The 20287-nt window shown below is 55.3% G+C and overlaps 9 protein-coding genes across 9 annotated transcripts; 4 read left to right on the top strand and 5 right to left on the bottom strand.

The window, feature by feature from the left end:
- Positions 1-353: 353 nt before the first annotated feature.
- On the top strand, positions 354-1899 carry L226DRAFT_559711 (uncharacterized protein; the record flags this gene model as incomplete). Its single annotated transcript, XM_067683314.1, has 3 exons — positions 354-1304; positions 1372-1521; positions 1580-1899. The coding sequence occupies exons 1-3, from the start codon at positions 719-721 to the stop codon at positions 1897-1899; spliced, it is 1056 nt and encodes a 351-aa protein (XP_067536374.1). The 5' UTR covers positions 354-718.
- Positions 1900-2152: 253 nt separating this feature from the next.
- On the bottom strand, positions 2153-3455 carry L226DRAFT_559712 (uncharacterized protein). Its single transcript, XM_067683315.1, has 3 exons — positions 3408-3455; positions 3047-3347; positions 2153-2994 (listed from the first exon to the last, which is right to left on the bottom strand). Exons 2-3 carry the CDS (start codon positions 3343-3345, stop codon positions 2214-2216), a joined length of 1080 nt encoding a protein of 359 aa, XP_067536375.1. The 5' UTR covers positions 3346-3347; positions 3408-3455; the 3' UTR covers positions 2153-2213.
- Positions 3456-3521: 66 nt separating this feature from the next.
- Positions 3522-6043, bottom strand: L226DRAFT_506415 (uncharacterized protein). Its single transcript, XM_067678078.1, has 11 exons — positions 5851-6043; positions 5754-5789; positions 5608-5698; positions 5473-5545; positions 5170-5381; positions 5103-5119; positions 4941-5052; positions 4670-4873; positions 4154-4618; positions 4033-4097; positions 3522-3971 (listed from the first exon to the last, which is right to left on the bottom strand). The coding sequence occupies exons 1-11, from the start codon at positions 5958-5960 to the stop codon at positions 3866-3868; spliced, it is 1491 nt and encodes a 496-aa protein (XP_067536376.1). The 5' UTR covers positions 5961-6043; the 3' UTR covers positions 3522-3865.
- Positions 6044-6284: 241 nt separating this feature from the next.
- On the top strand, positions 6285-6789 carry L226DRAFT_522298 (mitochondrial 54S ribosomal protein uL14m; the record flags this gene model as incomplete). The annotated part of the gene is made up of 3 exons (XM_067678755.1): positions 6285-6311; positions 6367-6726; positions 6781-6789. 3 exons carry the CDS (start codon positions 6285-6287, stop codon positions 6787-6789), a joined length of 396 nt encoding a protein of 131 aa, XP_067536377.1.
- Positions 6790-7588: 799 nt separating this feature from the next.
- Positions 7589-9370, bottom strand: L226DRAFT_533882 (Clavaminate synthase-like protein). The gene is made up of 10 exons (XM_067680559.1): positions 9279-9370; positions 9072-9214; positions 8857-8982; positions 8764-8806; positions 8599-8701; positions 8473-8549; positions 8405-8420; positions 8293-8354; positions 8137-8240; positions 7589-8068 (listed from the first exon to the last, which is right to left on the bottom strand). The coding sequence occupies exons 1-10, from the start codon at positions 9340-9342 to the stop codon at positions 7727-7729; spliced, it is 1080 nt and encodes a 359-aa protein (XP_067536378.1). The 5' UTR covers positions 9343-9370; the 3' UTR covers positions 7589-7726.
- Positions 9371-10126: 756 nt separating this feature from the next.
- On the bottom strand, positions 10127-13693 carry L226DRAFT_506422 (glycoside hydrolase family 5 protein). The gene is made up of 13 exons (XM_067678079.1): positions 13332-13693; positions 13150-13277; positions 12895-12937; positions 12560-12844; positions 12338-12500; positions 12196-12283; positions 11878-12140; positions 11710-11820; positions 11592-11653; positions 11466-11535; positions 11248-11399; positions 11097-11192; positions 10127-11028 (listed from the first exon to the last, which is right to left on the bottom strand). Exons 1-13 carry the CDS (start codon positions 13523-13525, stop codon positions 10392-10394), a joined length of 2292 nt encoding a protein of 763 aa, XP_067536379.1. The 5' UTR covers positions 13526-13693; the 3' UTR covers positions 10127-10391.
- Positions 13694-14712: 1019 nt separating this feature from the next.
- L226DRAFT_506427 (ICMT-domain-containing protein) lies at positions 14713-15816 on the top strand. Its single transcript, XM_067678080.1, has 2 exons — positions 14713-15130; positions 15188-15816. The coding sequence occupies exons 1-2, from the start codon at positions 14966-14968 to the stop codon at positions 15737-15739; spliced, it is 717 nt and encodes a 238-aa protein (XP_067536380.1). The 5' UTR covers positions 14713-14965; the 3' UTR covers positions 15740-15816.
- Positions 15817-16115: 299 nt separating this feature from the next.
- On the top strand, positions 16116-18812 carry L226DRAFT_533885 (amino acid transporter). Its single transcript, XM_067680560.1, has 10 exons — positions 16116-16635; positions 16690-16748; positions 16818-16882; positions 16930-16934; positions 16987-17262; positions 17312-17346; positions 17406-17916; positions 17970-18058; positions 18109-18175; positions 18233-18812. The coding sequence occupies exons 1-10, from the start codon at positions 16324-16326 to the stop codon at positions 18428-18430; spliced, it is 1617 nt and encodes a 538-aa protein (XP_067536381.1). The 5' UTR covers positions 16116-16323; the 3' UTR covers positions 18431-18812.
- L226DRAFT_612114 (Clavaminate synthase-like protein) lies at positions 18508-20168 on the bottom strand (the record flags this gene model as incomplete). The annotated part of the gene is made up of 10 exons (XM_067686350.1): positions 18508-18849; positions 18917-19020; positions 19074-19135; positions 19194-19209; positions 19272-19351; positions 19406-19517; positions 19580-19622; positions 19684-19809; positions 19893-20035; positions 20105-20168. 10 exons carry the CDS (start codon positions 20166-20168, stop codon positions 18508-18510), a joined length of 1092 nt encoding a protein of 363 aa, XP_067536382.1.
- Positions 20169-20287: the final 119 nt, after the last annotated feature.

Genomic DNA, 20287 nt, shown 5'->3' on the forward strand with positions numbered 1-20287 from the left:
CGGATGAACTGACAACGTGAAACATATTTGCCGCAGTCAACCGGTCGCTTGTCCTCGACATCGCCTGATTCTTGACGATCTGCTTATGGCGACAGACGAGTGCAGATTCTGTGCAGCTCGTCCGACTGAGCCGACACGGCAGTTAGGCTATGTAAGTTGAATTGTCTTCGTCGCGTTGACTATAGGAGTAGAAGCTGATCATCGCTCTCTCAATGGCCCTCTGAGTCTCGCGTCTGGTCATGAACGCTTCGCATCAGCACCGCAGCCTGGTGAATATCCCATTTGGCCCAGAACCGCAGGCATGTGCTCAGCTACCATGGCGATGGGTGCGTCAACCTTCTTTCCATGCACAGCTTCAAGCAGAAATACACCGACTCCCGTTGACGGTGGACGTCGTAAATACCGCGCCTTTCGATGGCTCAATGGCACAACTTCGTACGCCACCAACGTCACGCCAGCTCTAGACACGGGCGCGAACCTTGTCTTGGGGAACCGCCGCTCGCAATAGGTCGACACTCCCACGCATTGTCTCCTCCGGGCACAAGGTCCTCCGCAGGCGGGCGGCATTGGCAACAGCAACAGCCAATGTCGACGATGATCCTCGCTATCCTTCCATGCCTCCCCGGGCCCTCATAAACGACGCGAGCGCAGCTTGCCCTCGAGGCTCACCCACCACCACGACCCTAGTATACGCGGGCACAGGCACGAGCAGTCCAGCATGTCCGGCACCGTTATATGCTTCCAGTGCGACATCTCTGGCGGCTCGACGTCTGGCTTCTTTTCCACACTCTCCGGAGCTTCCGCAGCGCCTACCACCACTGGGGACTCGTCCTCTCCTGGGACCAGTACCGAGCATCGTGGGGCCCACGGTCCATTTCGTAGTTCCGATGTTCTCCCTGGGACGTCGATCTCTACCCCATCTCATACCTCGTCGGGTGCTTCTACAGAGGGTACACAGCCACCTTCCTCGTCCTTCATTTCCACGCAGCACCCGCCTGTCATCTCCTTCCCAGGTGGACCTATCACCATCCTCCCAAAAACCACCTCGTCCTCAACGTCGATCGCTTCCTCGTCGTCTCCGTCCTCCTCTCCGGGCTCATTAGCATCCAGCAGGCCGAACTCGGCCAAAATTGCCGTCATCGCCGTGGGGACGAGCATGGTCGCGATCGTGGCGGCGATCCTGCTCCTCCTGTGGTTGATTTCTGTTCGCCGAAAGTACCACAGGAGAAGCTGGGTCCGGATTGAAGAGCCTGAGACGAAGATTCAGGTTCCGAGGTCTAATCATTCAGATTCAAGCTTACCTGGTCAGTAGCTGGTATCGAGTTCCTCAGTATTCAGACTGACAAAGCGGTATGTGTGGCATACGTACAGAACCTGTACTCGTCAATTCCCAGGACAGCGAACAGTCGAGCCCAGTCTCTAGCGACGCGAGAGCCACCAGGCTTGATGCCATTACAGAGCCTGAGGAAGTATACAGGCACCCGAGAGCCACCATGCTCAGTGTGATTATGGAAGAAAATGGCGAGTCGAGTTTCGTTGGCGATGTCTACGTTGACGTCGCACTAACCGTCTCTGCCAGAATCTTCCATCCTTGAGCGACCCCTCTCAGGGCGGACTGCGCTGAGCTCGGGCTCAATTGGCAACGCAAGTCTCTCGTCTGCGAGATATTCACAGCAGCAGTCAACCGGGAGATACTCGATCGGCGTTCTATCGGAAAGCGTCGTGTGCAGTGCGCCGCAGCCAGTAGATGCCGCCGACTCGGAAGGTCGTGATGACACCAGGGGCTGGCTATCACTGGGGAACAGTGACGACTCGCAGGATCATCGGCTTAGCAGAACGGAGTCGGACATTACAGCCTTTACCTCGCCGCCTCCTTCATACTCACAACTATCGGAATAGATCACCGTTAAGGTTCTTTGAGTTTCACGTGCGATGCATGACGGAAGCTAGGCCCTTCTGTTCGCTCTCCGGAGTGCTCTACGAAGTCGCGAAGCTCGTGTACTCGACTAACTCGAGAAGCAGGTATTATCAAGGTCCTCGTCCCACACGATAGTTTGTGAACGGTGTTCACCACTAGAACCAACGGCTCATCGCCATCGAGAATATACAACTGTGCACTCTACAGAGGATCAGAGAGATTACAATGTATATTCTGCAGCAAGTAGTCAGTACGACGAAGCACTATACGATGCCCCACGAAAGTAGCTGCCCTACTAAGTCAAATTGAAATACTGCGGAAGTAGCTCCCAAATGTCACGCCGCCTATCTCGTATCGTGCTACGCAGGCTGTCAGAACAATGCTTGCAAAGACCCTTTGGAAAGTACTCCTTCGACAACTCCGGGCGTTGCAGGCAGTTTATACACTCCTGGAGGAAACGCAGGGGGTCTCGATTCCAGAGCGAGTCGCGCCGCCGCTTCTCCCAGACAAGGGAAATCAAGCGGTCCAGGAACGGTACGCATGGCGACCTATCCTCAGCTTGGTCCTCCGACATGTCCTCAGAGTCCACCATGTACATGTCGCGACATTCCGCGGATAGGAGCTCGAATGCGTCCAGATAGAAATTGTCAAGCTCCTGGAACCCACGCAGACACCGCACGAGGTTCGCCGGGTCCTTGTCGAGAAGCGACCACCGTGCCAGCGGACACAACGTCATCAGCTCGCGCATCTCCGCATTGTCCCATTCGTACCCGTAGATGATGCGAGAGAGCTGGTAGAACGCGGCGGGCAGGATCTGCGTGCAGCCAAACTCCTGCGCGAACAGGATCGCCGAGATCGGTTCGGGGATGAGCTCGCAGAAGGCAGCTTCGTTCTTCCGGATGACTGAGAGCTCGGCATCAAATTGATCCCACTCCTGTAGAGTCGTCGGCCAGTCCGCGCAGACTTGCTTCACGAGGCGATCGCGCAGGGACTCGATGAGATACTTGTCCGCGATGCGGATCGCCCCGCTGACGACCAGAGGGATGCTCGGGTCGAATCGCTTGAAGTTCAGCTCGCTGTAGATCAATGAGTGCTGCGTATCTGCACCCATCCCTCTCGTGTACTTACGCAGGATTGTAGATGTAGTTGAGGAGCATTCCAAGGTCTTCAGCCCGATCCCCATGCATCTCCACCATCGGCACGCCGTCGTACATCTCATCGGGGGCAACGCTCGCATCTGCAAACATGTGTCCGAGAGGGGCGGAGTGATACTTGAGCAGGAACTTGTGGACACGGAAGAGCTGGTATTGTCGAGTTCCGTCGTCGGCAGTGGCAGGCGGCGTAGACTTGGCTGCTCGGAGAACGATATCCCCATCGGGGAGATAGAGCTTTGGATGGCGCTCTAGCAGTGTGACGTTCGCTTCCATGGCTACTCATGCAGATGTTAGTTTTAATGGCCTCGGTATGAAGATGGTTCAGAGATACCTACTGTGTGGTGGGAGGCAGAGTCGGCGGAAGAACTTGTTGAAGCGCTGCGGTCAGGGGCGAACTTCAGCCTGGCGTCTATTGATCGGCTGAACTGGTTCAGCCCGTAGCGTTAACCACCCTCGACCATTGGATTGAATGAAGTCCCTTTGGAGGATAAAGCGAAGCACTATGGGAGCAATTTCCTCTGGGAAGAGTTTGTCAATGGAATACATAAAAACTGAGTCCGACAAGATACACAGGAATCCAGCCAAAAGCGTTGTCCATCTAAAAGGCATACAATGTAACACATACGTACAAAAGCATTCGGTCACAACTGAGAACACAGACACAGGGAGCGGGGGCGCTAACGAGTACGGATACATGGGTGTTATGGTTATGCGGTCGGTTGTATTACTTGGAACTTCCGTATTCCTTCCTCTCCTTTCTCTCATCACCTGCACGACTGTAGGGCATCAGCACTCAGTAGTTCGGGTAGATGTTCGCGTTCTTCCGTTCCTTCGTCATCGCCGCGACGATGGCGCTGCCGATACCGCTGCCGTCCTCCGCGTGGTATGTCACGATGTTCCTGCGCAAACCCCGAGTGAACAACCGTGCTATGTGGGGAGACGCGAGGCAGGACTACTCACTTTCCCTTCTCGCCAAAGATGTCGTGCAGACCCTCGTGTATCCGCTCTGCAAACTTGGGGTATTTCTGCATTTCACAGGCGCATCAGCACCACTTCGACCAAGAAAGAGAGAGAAACGCACGTTGTACAGCGAGCCATCTGCCCCGACAGCGCAACCCTCCTCGAGGTAGCCCATCTTGCTCACGATCGCTGCGATGCCACACGCACTCAGCCGCGCTGCCCTCCTCGCGACGAGCTTTGCCAGCGCCCGGAAGAACTGCCTCTCGGCGAGCGTCGTCTCCAGTGCGAAGAAGTGGTTGAAGATGCCGATGATCATCAACAACTCGTCCGTCGGGTCGCTCTCCATGAGCGACAGGAATGCGGTGTCGAGCGAGTACGGGATCTCGATCTTGTAGGTGTTCTGCCCGAGGAAGAGCACACCCTCGTCGATCAGCTCGCAAATGATAAGCCGCAAGATCTCGCCGAGGTATCGTCCGGAGATAAGCTTCTCAAATGCTTGCTCGCCAGGCTTGTTCGATGTCTCATCTATGATCTGGTCGTACTTTGTCCGCGGGAGGTTCTCGTGCTCGAACGAGTCAAATGCGCCCTAGCGACGGGCGTCAGTATGTGGTCGGACGAGAACGTGGACGCCACGCACCCACTCGCAGTTGATCGCCATCTCAGTGTCCGGGTCGATTCCGAGGTGGGCGATCTTAGGGATATCCCGCACGCGCTCCATGTACGCCGCATTACACCCCGTTCCGAAGATGCACGCGATACGCGTCTTCGGGTTCACGTAGTGCGACGCGATCAGCGTGCCAGTTGTATCGCACGTGAGCGCGACGACCTCCGCAGGTACAGACTGCGCAAAGAGAAGTCGTCGCGTAAGAAATCAATGTGCACTGGAATCAACAGTGACGTGAACGTACGTTCTTCGCGAGCGCTTTGCGGAACATCTCGACGACGTCATGGCCCTCGGTGTTGGGGGCTCCGAAACCCTTCGTCCACCGGATGAGCACACCGTGGTCAATGCGTTCTTGTCTACGTGCGGATCAGACGCAGAACGAGTTCGGTAAAAGAGCGCGGCTTACGAGCACGGGTATGAGAACTAAGGTGGCGAGTCAGCTGCGCAACATGAACTGGATGCACACGACTTACCGTGAAGCCAAGTGGTAGCACTTGATCCTTCGGGATGAGGCCAGACTCGAGGTTGGTATCAATGAACGCCTTCAGGCACTCTCCGCAGAAATCGAAGAGCTTCTGACCGTCATCTTGCTTCTGCTCTTCTGAAAGACGGTACTTTGCTTGCGTGATCTCGAACTTGCCCCCGCCCTCGAGGGTAACGAGACAAACCCGGAGGTTCGTTCCACCTAACAGAAAGTGTCAGGATGCGCGAACATGGACATCTTCTCATTCGGCCTCCTGGATGGGTAGAGGAGAGAGCAGGCAAAATGTACTCACCAAGATCGACCGCAAGATACATTCCCGTCTCCTGCCCTGTTGGCCAGCCGAAGACGTATGTCGGGATCATGGGCTACCCTCCGCGCGTCTGATCGCACCGTCATTCCTCCGCTGCAAAAATACGACAATACTCACCACGATCTGACCGTTCTTAGTGAGCCCTAGCTCGAGCGACTCCTTGAAAGCCTCGACAATCATGCGCATCCGCTGTGGGGTCATGTTGAACCTGTCGGGGGCGGGATGAGCACTACGAGACGCAGCAACAGGAAAGGGGTACTCACAGAGCCTCAAACTTGCGGAGGTGGTCTGCCATCGTCCTGTGATTTGTTCCGATCGCATACGAGTCGACGCGGGGCATGTTGTGAGCATGTAACGTACTTCTTGGTTGCGTGCGGCAGACCCTCGTCGTCCTCGCTGTGCTTGGTAAATGTAGCCATTGTCTGACCCCCTGGGAGGAGCACGGTTGATGAGCCCCGTCTACTGGCCATGTTTCGTGGCGGGTATGATGCAACAGCTAAGGGGTAGAATGCAGCGGATACAGTCGCCGTCGCCGTCGAGAGCAAGAATGGACCCCGCAAACGCCCCGGGTGATCCTTAATCAGGGCTTAAATTGATCAATGATCGCTATAATGAGGTTACTTAACTTTACTTATCAACTTGGCTTAGTCCTTACTTACCTTGGCTTACCCCTTATGTACTTGGGTTTACCCCTTACTTAACTGGCTTACCCCTTTACTTACCCCTTGCCAGCACATTTTCCGCTTACCCTCCGTCTCTCCTGTCGCTGTTTCTCTCCCTCCTCCTCCCCCGGAATGATTGGCCTGAAGGGAACGCTCAATGTACGCATCCGTAGGACGAGTCGTATAGCACAACGCGCTGACAGTACATGCGTAGGTCATAGACAACTCGGGAGCACTCCTCATCGAGTGCGTCAACGTCCTCAAGCAAAAGGTCAACAACGGCTGGGGCTCCGTCGGCGACGAGATCGTCTGCGTCGTCAAGCGTGCCCGCCCCATCGCCGGGACAGCATCCGCCTCCGCGCCCAAGGTCCGTCAGGGAGACGTCCGACGCGCAGTCATCGTCCGCACACGCAAGGCCGTCCGCCGGCCAGACGGTCGCTACATCCGCTTCGACGACAACGCCGCCGTCCTGCTCAACAATAAGCGCGAGATGCTCGGCACGCGTATTGGTGGGGTGGTCAGCGCGGACCTGCGCATGAAGGGGTGGGGGAAGATTGTCAGTTTGGCTCCTAAGGTGCGTCGCAGCGATCGTTCATCCGCTCCTTTCGTGGTGACACCCCTGGTTCAGGTCGTATGATATTGCTTGCTATAATATACTCCTCTACTCTGTTCTCGTGGTTATCGTTGGTCTCCTGTGGCTACTTGTATTCCGTCTCGGCAAGTCGCACAGCGCAATTACGCTAGGCAAAACTTCTCTGACATGCCCCGCCTGCTCCCTCCTGTACGGATTCACCCTCCTGCTGCATTCACTGCAAGTCCTTTTGATGTGGTTGTAGGGATTCTATTCCACGTGCTCGTCTTCTACCCTTACGCGATGTGGCTGTTCGGTGTACTCAGTCTTCGGGAGTATACTTCTGTCAGTCGCGCTGCCGAAGGAATACTTGCTTCATGATTTCCTGGTGCGTCCCATACACCTCTATAGCTCCCCGCAGCCAAGCTTCTCAGCTGCACCACCATCGACTCCGCCATATCCGGTCCTCTTATCGCCCTAGTACATATGCTCCTCCACGTTTGAATCGCTGGAGCACTGCGCTCTACAAGGCCAGCGGAATACCTGACGCTGCTGTCGGCGGTGACGAAGTGGTACAAGCCAAGGCGCGCGAGGGAGCGCTCGTCCGATAGATGGCGGCTGGTCGTTGTCTGCGTTCACGATATACCGTTGGCGTGGATCAAGGTAGTCGGGAAGGACACATGTGAGAGCAACGTCGTTTATCAGGGTGTACTTCCGAGGAGTGCGACCCGCAGGCGGCTTGGATCTGAGAAGGACTATCAGGCCATAAAGGTAAGTCCTTCAAGTTCGTGATTCCAGTTACTCGAGCGCATCATCACGCTCATCGCTGCACAGAGAGATCCCCAGCAGCGTTGAGGGACTGTCCCGGGTACTTCTGGGCGAACTGAATTGCCTAGAAGGTTTGCAGAACAAGGACACCCAATACATAACATAGTTCGCTGGTCGCATTTGTGTTCTATGTAAATAGTACCTGTCGGCTCTAACCTACAACTTCGGACTCTGATCAGTTGTAATGCTTCACTAAGATGCCGTTTACGACCTCCTCCTCAATCTTGTCGTCCCTCCTCTGGAGTTTCGTGAACCCATACGACCGGATGATGCCCTTGCGCCACTCGCCCATCGTCGGCGCGTTCTCGTCGTCGATACGCCGCTTCACGCCCTCCTGCTGCAATTTCGGGCTCTCCGTAAAAGGCACGAGCTTGGTGTCGTCCTTGGCCATTGTGAAGTAGAAGACCCCAAGACGCTCGAGGTTGCGCTGGTCGGCTGGAGGCTGAATGACACGGTGGATGGTCGCCTTGTAGTAACCACCCGTGAGCATCTCCATCGAGTCGCCGATGTTAATCACCTATGGGCGTGATCGCGTCAGTACGGTACGTCTCAGGTCTCAAGCTTGAGAACAATGGGCACACGGACCAGTGCATTGTCGATGTGGCGGACCCATCGCCACTTGCCATCCGGAGACATGACCTGGAGGGCAGAGATAGGCTGGCTCCAAAGAATAGTGATAGTTCCAATATCTGATGCGCAGGCCTCAGCACAACGCGTGGCATGACGAGAGAACGGACTGACCTGTGTGTCCTTTCAACCACACACTCTTGGTCTTGGTCTCCTCATCTTCCGTTCTCGGCCAGCTGAAGTACAAAATTATGAAGAAATAAACCGGCAGTGATAGCGTACTCACTACTTCATGAAGCGGACTGAAATTCGAAGATTAGCTATGCTAGGCCACGAAGTCGAGAGGGAACACACCGTATCCAGTCGTGGAGTCGAAGCCGTGTACATTCACAAACGCGTCTTCGGGCAAGTCCATTCCCCGAGCGAGCAGTCTAGGCAACTATCAGACTACTGTCGATAGTTGATCATGAGCGGACGTACTGCAGGATCGGAACCAACACATTGTAGTGGTTGTGCGCGGCGAATGCGTTGATCTCTGGTAGGAGTGGTTGCAGAGCCTCTGGATGCCTTTCTTGCTCGAAAACTGCACACATATCAAGTCGATTGCCTCGACAGTAGACAAACCATCGATGAACAAGCACACACATTGATAATGTTCAATCTGGTCACGGACCTCGCCATCGATGGCCTGATCAAGAGCATTAGACAGGAGATAGAGCACGATATAGGAACACCTACCCAGAGCTGGCGGAACTTGTAGCCGCGGTAGGAGCCTGAGTCCTTGATCGTGCTCGTGAACTTCAGCTTCTCGTCTTCCGGGACCTGCGTAAAGGGCACGTCCGCGATGTCGAATATACGATCATTCTGGCGATATCAGCGGTGAGGCAGACCCAGACGGAAACACGGACGTAAGTATCATGTCAGGTACGGAGGCACCGTGAGAAGAGACGTACCTGAGCCTGAGTCAGGCCATGGTTCACGATGTACAGGAATCCGTGCGTGCGCATGGCGTCGTGCATCTGAGGCGCGAGCTCTGTGCGGCCTTCGGGCGTGCGGGCCTTCGAGATGTCTATGATGGGTAGGTCGGCCCATTCCACTGCAGGAGGAAGAAGGACAGCGATGAGCAGATGTCGCGAGAATATGTCCTGAAGGAAACGTACAGTCTTCCGTCGTCGTCTGCGGGGCTACATGGCGAGGGACGTAAGGTATAGTGACGGCGGGCATGATAGGCAGAACGGGGGACTAGAGAAGCAGGCGAAGCTTGTGAGCATTGAGCACATTGGAAGGGCTATAAGAAGACATACCGAAGGACGTCGGTTATCGTTGATTCCGGCGATTTCCCTCAGTACGCAGCCCGCATTTCGCCGGAAGCGGTGTGTCGCAAGCCTTGTTACGCACCCTCGGGGCCAGATTAACCGTTTGTGTGTGTTCAGCGGAGTTGAAAAGGACTCTCCTGTGAGAGCCTTTGGCATCATAAGCGAGTGCATCATGACCGCGGTGTCAGGGCAGGTGGAATTCCATCGTTACGCCCATGCTACCGCAGGGAATGCAATGCTCAGCTGACGGACGGAGAAGGCGTCCTGTGTGAACGACAGGCACTGGAGCCAGGAAGACGAAAAACACGACTGACCAGGTACTGGGGCCGTTCCGCAGCAAGTGGTTCGGTATAACATCCGGAGTCACCTCCATCTAGGTGGGCAGCGTAGCATCATAGTGGATGGCGATGTAGGCTTCTAGCCTAATCGTTGCCGTCGGTTTTTCTTCACTACGTACTTTGTAAGTGTATCAGCTTGCGAAAAATCAACAAAGTGAGAGCTGCTCACCATAGCACTCCCAGCGAAGTGGTCGAGGATATTTACAAGTTAAGATGAACCACGCACGTGTCACCTTCGTGTATTAGTGTCCAGAAGGATTTAGGATCGCCAGTGACCCGCAGTGAAAGTGGGGGTCGTGGGGGGGGAAGGTGAGTCGCTTTGATCCGAAGTTGAACACTCAGACAAAAACCAGCGGAGTCATCTCATCACTTCAGGACGATCATATGTAACAATTCACAGTCCAATTCGACCTACCGACATCAGAGAAGATAAGTGCAAAACTTCAAGCTTCAATACTAGACCAGAACAAAGTCATACCTTTCTTACTACTCGACAAGTCTAAGCGCACATATCGCCCCTCCGTTGATTGCGAACAGCAGAATAGTGTCCATCATCCAGAGCACACACTAAACCAAGCGTCTTGGGGTATCCTACAGCGTCCGAAGTCATAGCTGATATCTACGAAAGCAACCACGAGAGGAAGAAGACCACGATAGAGGAGAAGATCGCGCTCCCCACCAGCACATGGCCTTGGAAGTCGTCCCAAAAGTCGTTCAACACGAATGCAAGCTTCGGGAGCGGGTCCACGCCCACCGTCACACGATGGACGGTCCCCGGAGCGTTGTCGGACGCAACGATAGTGAGCGTCTGCTGGGCTTCATCGTAGGTCCATCGGTCGTCCTTTCCCAGACCACGCACGACGACCTTCCTTCCCTGCGCGAGCTGCCACGGCAAGAATATCTGCGTCTTGTTGGTCTTGAGAGGAGGCATTCCGGTCCGAGGTGGAGAGTACACGCTCGGGTCCGAAGGCGACGACGATCCCGGTGCTGCGCCTGTCTCAGGGACGACCCACTCGTATGTGAACTCGCCGGTGTTAATCTCGTAGTCGAAGCGCAGAGGTATGCCCGCCGTCTTCGCTGGGTATGGACGGACCACGGCGCGGAGGATGCGGCCGCCGTTATCAAGCGTGGGTGACGTCTGGTTAAGATCGAGCCAGGAAGAGGGAAGCGCACGCTTCTGGCTGAACCAGGAGAAGTTTTCCCCATTCCAGTCATCGCCGGTGTGGTCGTCATTGTCGGGGTTGTAGTTCCACAGGCTGGGAAGCATGGAGGTGAGAACGAGGGTACCAGTCTGCTAGAGTTGACGGAGAATGGAAGCACTCACGTGAAGCCGACCATAGCACGTTCCAACGCAGTGATCATTGCATCCATCATCTTCATTTGCCAGTCCCACCTGTCGGTCTCAAATGCCTCCTTCTTGCTAGTAGACACGCCTCAGTATGGTAGTCCTGGAGTGAGGAGACACCGGAACTTACTTCATGTCCATGGGTATACCACATTCGCCAATAATAACCGGCGTCTCCCCGAGAGACTGGTAGCCATGCTCGACGATGTTACGTATCTGGAGGGAGAAGTTGTCTCGCGCTCCCTTCTGACCCCAGTAGAACGCTTTCAGTGGGAACATGCCCTGCCGTGGTACGGTCGCAGTGAGCGGATGCTTTGCACAACTACCAGCGAGCAATTCTCGACGCACCCTCGATAACCCTTGGACATTGACAGAGAAGTTGCCGAAGGCCTTCGCGAACAGTGCGTTCAAATCATACCTAAGCACATCCGTTGGTAAGACAAATAGACACTTGCCTAATATCAGGATACCCACCAATGAGGGGCGAACACCATATTCGGAGGTCGACGATCAACTGTCCATGACTTCGGACAGAACTATAGCAAGCCACCGACTCAGCACGATGAGAGCTAGGAACCGCCGAACTATTTACCTCGTTCGGTATAGGCTCACACAGAACGATCTTGTCCGGGTTGGACGCGGCACGAACGCGCGCCGCCCATTTGTTGACCAAGGGATAGAAGAAGTCAACATACCAGTCTATCTGCGACCGGGACATCAGCATAGAGGCCGAGAGAACCTGTACGTCCAATAAGCTCACCTCTCTCCCTGAGACCGGGTCCCGCTTGAAGTAGTTCTCGCGGAGCACAACACCCTCGTTCTTCTTGTGGTCCCAGCCCCAAACGCCGTGCAGCTCCCACAGGCACTTGCCCTGGGTCGGACCGTCTTCTCTCCATGCCTTCTGACCAGAGGTATTGATCACCCGCTTAGATGTGAGACGCGTAGGCATCGGGAAGGAACGCGTCCAGTGGCCGACCGCGGTCGGGTGTCCGGCACCAAGCATGAAGGATTGGAACGGCGTCGCTAGAGGCGGACCGATAAGACACAGTTGTCTTGCTGCGCATGTGCGAACACTTACGGACGTGACCCAAGTGGAGGTCAGTGTTGTAGTCAAACGCATGCATGGACTGAAGTTCGATGTAGCCCCGATGGGGCTCGTTCATCATCTAGGACGCAGTGGTGAGTCAATCATGATGGAACGCGTTTGGCAGTCGACATACCTCGAATCCGATGACAGCTTCGAGGTCGCCGAGCGTCTTCGCGATGACTTCCCACATTTGCAAGAACGACTCTTGCAGGAACTGCTGGACCGAAAGTTCGCGCCCGTCCGGCGCTTTCAACTTCAGCTTGGACGCGAACATGTCACCGGCCCAGAAGCATGTCCTGTGTAGCGCTCAGGTGTTACCGCGCATGCGCAGTGAGGATAGTGAATGGTCACATACGCCATAGTCGCTGCAGCTAACTTCTGGTATCCGCATGGCCACAGACCACGCTCATCCTCCGTATGTCCTCCGCCCTTCACGCCCTTCAGCCAGGCCGCGCCAGGCTCTTCGAGCCCATGCAGATCGAATCCCACAGCCTCCAAGGTCCAAGCAGGCGCACCGGACCCGCCGGTGTACCTCGACCATACGTCTTGGTGGAGGGCCACAAACGCAATGAGGCCGTACTGCGGCATCATCGAGAGAAGCTTGCGCACGTATTCTAGGTATTCCATGTCATATACACCTCTATGGGAAGGTGAGTGAGCGTTCTAACGAACAGATCATGAGGAACCCACGGGGCGGTATGCTCTACGGCTTCCCAAGTAATGAGGAACCGGACTGTACGGCTAACGGTCAGTATGCTGAGAATCCTTCTAAATTGCGCGAGGCACGAAGAGTTGCTGCCCATCGCTCCATCCCAGTGCGCTCGACTTGTTAGTGGTCTGACATCCACGCGCGCGCGTCACTACCACAGGTGCGTCCATGCCTTTTGGTCCAGTCTGGCAGGAGCCGACGCATAACCAGTAAGCTCAACGAGAAGCAGTACTCACTGAAGGTCAAACCCCACCGCCTAAGTCGAGCGAAATGCTCCGGGGCGTCCTCTAGCGGGAATGGGCGACCCACGAACGTAACGTCGGCATGGTTCGCTGGGAACGAGTCGTGGTCATGGTTCACTGGACTTCGCTGTCCCTCAGTCACACACAACAGTCCACAGAGACGAAATGTTACGCACGTCTTGCAGTTCCCGGACAAGTTCACCCCGTGTAAGTTGCACACGCGTCCGTACCCATCTACGAAGTGCCTCCCGTGCACATAGAGCTTCTCTCCTGTTCCTGTAGCTGACCAGTCGTGTGCGTAGGACTCGGAAGGTTTGTTCTGGTCGTCCACTAGGATGAAAGACGCTTCAGACTCAGTGCGAGAAATCATCCGTCTAAACCAGATGCGCTGTATGTATGTCTTTTTCCAGGTAGTTCGTAGGAGTTTTCAGAGTAATGAAGGTAAGTACCAGTAGCAAACAGACAGGTGACTGTAATAGCTTCGGTGCGATGAAGACGAGGAGAACAAGACGTGGACGCCGTCGTGGAGAGCTGTGAGACGACGACAACAGAGACGACAACCCGCAGACAACTTATGGGCGCTAGAGAGTCTCCCACGGCTGTTAATGGCGTTCAAACACTACTTATCTTGCGTTACTTTAAGGACTTACTGAGACTTACTGGATGTGAAAATAGCTTACTCAGACAACTTACTGTTGACTTAGCGACTACAATTGCAGCCGTCTTTCAAGTTACGTTTTCTCTCCTGACCTTCATGCCATACATCCTCATACATACATCTCTCAGCAATACGCCATCCAAACCCCCATGATTAGCAGCCGGGTTATGGGCTTTATCATACCAAGCAAAAGTTCACACATTGAAGTCGTGCATGGTCTCCAGGCAACAGAATACCACCATCGTGGGCGCACTCACCACCGCGACGGAGGTAAGTCGGGCTTGCTGGTCGTCAAAGCAATATCTACGCGCACCTCGAGTGACAGGACATGGACCAACACTGGTACCTGCGCGATTTCGACTCTGCACCTCGTGGACACCTTTAACTTTTACTAGGCGCCGGTGACGGGATTTTCCCAGTCATGATGGCCAACACTGCCGGCTGCAGCCAAGAGGAGGTGCGCAAAATGGCCCTCTGGCAACGTACGCTACAGATTGATCCCGTAAGTTTACTAGACACACTCAGTGACTTGAAGCTGCCTTGAGGCCTTCCTGCACGCCAACCACGTCAGCGTGTCTATACATGGAGCTCTTGAGCGTACAAGGGCGCATGAAGCATGCATTCTCCGCCTCACCACTGGCCACTCGAATCCCGGCGTTCATCACGTACGCGTCTAGTCCTTGCGTCATAATCCCTTTCCTGAACTCATCTTCGACCTCGATGCCACAAGAACTTTATGCGAAGCTGTCAAGGAATGCTGCAACGTTCCTTTCTCGAATCTAGAATGCGATTCCGGCGACCTGAGCTTGTTTCCAAGTCCGTTTTGAAGGCTGTCTAGCCTCTCTCAGCTCCGGTTGGCTGATTGATGCGGCGAAACGACAGCCCAATTGGATGGTGAGAGCCTGAGTGACCTACTGCTCCTACAAGCGTAAAGCTTGCAGAACCGACGCGGATCCTCTGCCTTGCATACTGATCTCCCGGAGTCGGTGAATCTAAGATTGGAACTGGATCTGTGCTTGATGCTCAGAACGACCTAGCGATGATGACCGGCCCCGTTATAAGTGAGTGCTGCTCACAATATCCCACAAGCCCAACACCTCCCTCGCAATTTCCGCGCAACCTCCCCACTCACTCAGACCAGACGACGTGGACATGCCACTCCTCGCTAAAGTTCCTATGCTAGTCGCCTTGGGGGTGGCAATGAAGGCCGCGTTCATTCCGCCCAATCAGCCTGAAGAGCCGGAGAGCGACACAGAGAAATACGGCTCTGCGGACCACATCTCACGCATATCCCACTGGTTTCCTTGGGTCGGCTTGGTGAATTCCCTACGTTGCTACTCGACTATGCCACCCCACTGACTCCTCGCCATGTAGACCTTCGCCGAGTGTCTTCTAGCAAGCGAGGTCCTCACAATCCTCGCCTACGAATTCCCATCCCATCTCTCTTCCATCCTCCTCTCGAAGCTCGTCACGGACCCATCCTCCGTTCCCCGGCTCGCCATCACGCCCTCCTTCGCTATCGCGACTATCCTCCTCGTCTCCGGGGCAGTGATCCGCCAGCGTTGCTACAACGAACTCGGCCGGCTGTTCACCTTCCAGCTCACCGTGCTCAAAGGCCACACGCTTGTGACGTCCGGCCCGTACTCGATCGTCCGCCACCCCGCCTATACCGGCTTCATGGCGGCGATCCCGGGCGTGATCATGGTCGAGATGCTGCCGGGGACGTATCCCGTCGAGAGCGGGCTCATGACCTGGCTCTGGGTCAGGCTGGGGATGTGTATGTGGACGGCCTGGCTCGTGTTGGCGTGCGTGATCATTCTGCGGCGTCCAGGGAAGGAGGACGAGGTGCTGAAGAAGGAGTTCGGGCAGGAGTGGGAGGAATGGGCCAGGAAGACACCGTGCAAACTTCTACCTCGCGTTTATTAGCGTTGATACCCGTAGTTTCACTTCAATACTTGAAATTTGGAGCCCCAGGGCCGAGGTGGACTTGAAACAATATACGTACCTACAAACCAGTGTGACTTATGTAGCACCGGACCGCACTTTGAATGAGGGTGCCTGTGGATGTAATCGGAGTATAAAGTGTTCTCTGCGGTTGACAGTTGTGGTATGTAACCCCAGTCTGTTCTACTTTCTGATAATTGAATCAGCTACGAATGAGTCGAAGTGGTTTAAGCGGTCGAAGTGGTTCAGCGGTCGAAGTGCTTGAGCCGCTGTCGGGCCGGCGGTCCGGGATACGGTCTCACAGTCGATTATCGCCAAGCCTTTTCCTCTTTACCTCCTCCTCCTCCGCTTCCTTATACATGTTTCTCTGGTCCACAAGGTCCGGTTTACAGACTTATCTGAAGACCACTTGAGCAACACTCTTCCTCCATGCAAGTATAGTCGGCCGGAAGAAGCATATCTCTGCAACATTCTTCTGATGTCGCTCCCGCCCGCCGTCAAGCTGCTGAGTTTCGACTATCAGCTGGTCTCTATCTTCGAGCCTAGAAGATAAAGTCGGGTTCAACATGCCTACGGTGCTGCGCGCGATTGATCTTTACTCCCATACCACCACCATGGACTCCAAGACACATCCGGCCGACATCGAGAGCGTGGACAGGACAACCCCGGTACTTGAAGAGAGCGCAGATGCTGCGGCATTCAAGTCAGACCAGAGGTTGCGCGAGCTTGGATACAAGAGCGAGTTCAAGCGGGAGATGTCGCTCTTTGGCGTCCTAGGTATCTCGTTCTGCGCGATCGGGATCCTGACAGGGATGAGCAGCGCCTTCCAGACGGGCTTGTTCTCGGGAGGACCGTTGGGACTGTTCTGGGGTTGGAACGTATGTCTCCCTCTGCACTTCTCATTTGTTCTTGGTTGTCTATGTCGAGCACAGATATGCAGCCTGTTCATGCTGTTCATAGCGTTGTCGCTGGCGGAAATCTGCAGTGCATAGTGAGTTTCTTTCATTGTGCGACTGTCCAAGTTCCTATACATCCTCAAATGCCGTGTACGTGCTCCTAGTCCAACAATGGGAGGATTGTACTTCTGGGTCTGCAAGATGAAGCCCGAGATCCCCATGCTTGGCTGTGAGTTATTTCCCGTCTTCACCGTCATGTAAGCTGAAGGAGTCAAGTTTGCGTGAGTTACTCAGCTTATGCACGCCTGTACCGACGTCTTAGCTCTACATTAGACGGGCTGGATATACAGCATCGCGATGACATTCACCGGCACCTCGGGCAATCTCAGCGTCGCGCTCTACCTTGCGTCTCTCGCTGAGGTCGGGCAAGGACGAACACTCACCCGAGTCGAGGTCGCTGCGATCGCTTGGGGCGTCAACATACTATCAGGAGTCATCAACACTGTTGGAACGAAGGCCATCGGGCACATGAGTTCCTTCAACCTCTGGTGGACGCTCGGCGGCACGTTTGTACTCGTCATCACATTGCTGGTCAAGGCGCCGGAGAAGGCACGTACAACACATCGTTTGTGCGACATCATGCTGAATGCACGAGCAGAATAGCGCCGCCTTCGTCTTCACGGATTACGAGAAGTGCGTCGTTCGTGTTCCTGCTATGCTTTCCGGAACTCAACCAACTGACGTCATCGCAGCTTCTCGGGCTGGTCTAACCGCGGCTTTGTAGTCCTCCTCGGGTTCCTGCAAGCCGTCTACACCCTCGAAGGATGCGAGACCGCTGCCCAAGTCGCCGAAGAGGCCCAACGCGCCGAGGTCCTCGCTCCGCTTGCGGTCGTCGGGAGCATCGTCGGCTCGTGGCTCATCGGACTCGCATACATGCTCGCGCTGCTATTTGCAGTACAGAGCATCGCGTCCGTGCAGGGCACGTCGTTCGCGATCCCGATCGCGCAGCTCTACTACGACGCGGTGGGGAAGCGCCTGACTCTCATGTGCCTCACTGTTGTCGCGCTCGCGCAGTTCATGGCAGCAGTGACTGCGTTCACAGCGAGCTCCAGACTGTTCTATGCGCTCGCGAGAGATAATGCGTTCCCGGCGAAGAGGCAGTATATGGCGCTGAATCGGTTCCAGGCGCCGTATGTGGGGGTATGGACATCGGTGCTCGTTGGGTGCATCATTTCCTGCGCGTATATCGGGTCTGCCGTTGCGGTACGTGCGGTGGTGGATTTCAGCATGACCTCGACTGACTATCGACGCTACAGTTCAATGCTATACTTTCTTCGGCTGCTATCGCTGTCATGCTCAGCTACCTCCAGCCCATCATTATCCGCGTCTTCTGGCCTCAGACGTCGTGAGTCTGCCTGCTTTCTTCCTAGTATTCTGTGCCTGACATACCGGCAGTCTGCCGGAGCGCGGCCCATTCTCGCTCGGACGCTGGTCTTGGCCCATCAACCTCGCCAGCTTCCTGGTATGTCTCTAGCACGTCCTCCATCTTACAAGTGCTTTTACCCGTTTTCTCTCGCAGTTCACGGTCTTCATCTGCGTTCTGTTCATCTTGCCTACCGCGCATCCGACCACAGCGCTGAACATGAACTACGCGATAGTGGCCATCGGTGCTGTCGTCCTCATTGTCGCGGCATGCTGGACTTTCTGGGGACGCTTCCACTTCGTTGGTCCCGTCAAGACGGTGCAGGAGGTGCATGCAGGGGAGAAGTACGAGTAGTTCTGCAACTCTTACCCCTCGCTGATGTCTGTAGGATTGTCATACAAATACACGTTTCGTGAATCACTGGCCTCCGCTCAGTTGTAGTGCCGCACCACGAGCCCATTGACGACCTGCTCTTCCACCCTGCCGTCCCTCTTCTCCGTCTCCGACACTCCATACACCTTCGTGCGAGCCACGCGCCACACGCCCATCGTCGGCGCGTCTTCGTCCGCACACTTCCTCGTGATGCCCACGCGCTGCAGGACGGGGCTGTCCGCGCACGGCACGAGCTTGACGTCATCGTCGGCATAGGAGAAGTAAAAAAGCCCGAGGCGAGTGTGGCCGCGCTGGTCCGCAGGGGGCTGGAACACGCGGTGGATGGTCGCCTTGTAGAACCCGCCGGAGAGCATCTCCATTGAGTCGCCGGCGTTCACGATCTGAAGTGCGGGAAGAACGGTGGAGATGAGTATCGAGAGTTGGGGAAGGATGGGAGAGAAGACTCACGAGACCGTTCGGGATGTGTTTGGCGTAGCGCCACTTCCCATCGGGAGACAGGATCTGGAGAGCGGTGACGGGCTGGCTCCAGAGGATGGAGATGGTCCCAATGTCTGCGCAACCGCGTTAGCCCGCTGCGCAAGTAGGTCATGAGCTTTCCGCCTACCAGTGTGTCCCTTCATCCAGACGTTCTTGGTCTTGACCTCGTCGTCTTCGTTGCGCGGGTAGCTGCAAGGCGTGCACAAGTTGGCTTGGCTATATTACTGACGAGCTTGGAATAACTCACTATTTCATGAACCGCACTTCGTAAAGACTTGGTTAGAAGCGAATCCGAAGATGAGCAGGAGCAACATTATGGACGCACCGTAAGTTTCTCCTTGCGCGTCAAAGTTGTGCATATTGACGAATGTCTCTTCAGGTAGCTCCAGGCCCAGCGCGAGCAGCCTATTGGATCGACTGAGCGCGATTCCAGTGAATATCGACACTGTCCAGACTCACCTGAGGATCGGATGCAAGACGTTGTAGTGGTTGTGATCGACGAAAGACCTGATCTCTGGCAAGAATGGCTGGAGAGCCTTCGGGTGCTGCTGCTCGAAGATCGGGCGGTGCACTGTCCATACGTGCTTAATTCAGTTTCACACTCGCTGTGTTCCTCAGATGCTCACGACGTACTATTGTAGTGCTCGATCTGGTCCTTGACGCCATTGTCAATGGTCTTCAAGAGCACAAGGTAAGTGAGCGTGCTTCGAGTCCCCGTTGTTGTATGGAACGCTCACCCAGAACTGGCGCGGCTTGTACCCCCTGTAGGACCCGACCTCTTTGATCTTGCTCGTGAACTGCTTCTGCTCCTCCTCCGGTACCTGCGTGAACGGCACGTCCGCGATATCGATCATACGCTCGTTCTACCCACACGGACACGTCAGATGACTCCCCATGCACTATGGCCCGCCCCAAGTACGAACGGGGGCGAGCAAGACGGACGCACCTGGGCCTGGGTGAGGCCGTGGTTGACGACGTACAGGAAGCCGTACGTGCGCATCGCATCGCGCACGATGGGCGCGAGCTCGGCGCGCCCTTCGGGTGTCTTGGTCTTCGAGAGGTCAATGGTCGGGAAGTCAGCCCAGTCCACTGCAGGATAATGATAATATATTAGACCACGTTGCGTCCCGAGGAAAATTCATGCAAGTGAGCTCTTACACTCTTCCTCGGTCGCAGGCGCAGGCTCATAGTGAGGCACTGGCGGGATGGTGACAGCGGGCATTCTGACAGCACTGTCGAGGAATCGTCGTCGCGGAGTTGAGACCTAGTGGTGCTAGTAATGTGAGACCGCGACTGCAACTCTGAAATACCCTCCTCCAATCTCTTTGGTTCTGCAGTACG

Source organism: Lentinus tigrinus (assembly GCF_003813185.1).
Source record: "Lentinus tigrinus ALCF2SS1-7 unplaced genomic scaffold L226scaffold_9, whole genome shotgun sequence".
NCBI lineage: Eukaryota > Fungi > Basidiomycota > Agaricomycetes > Polyporales > Polyporaceae > Lentinus > Lentinus tigrinus.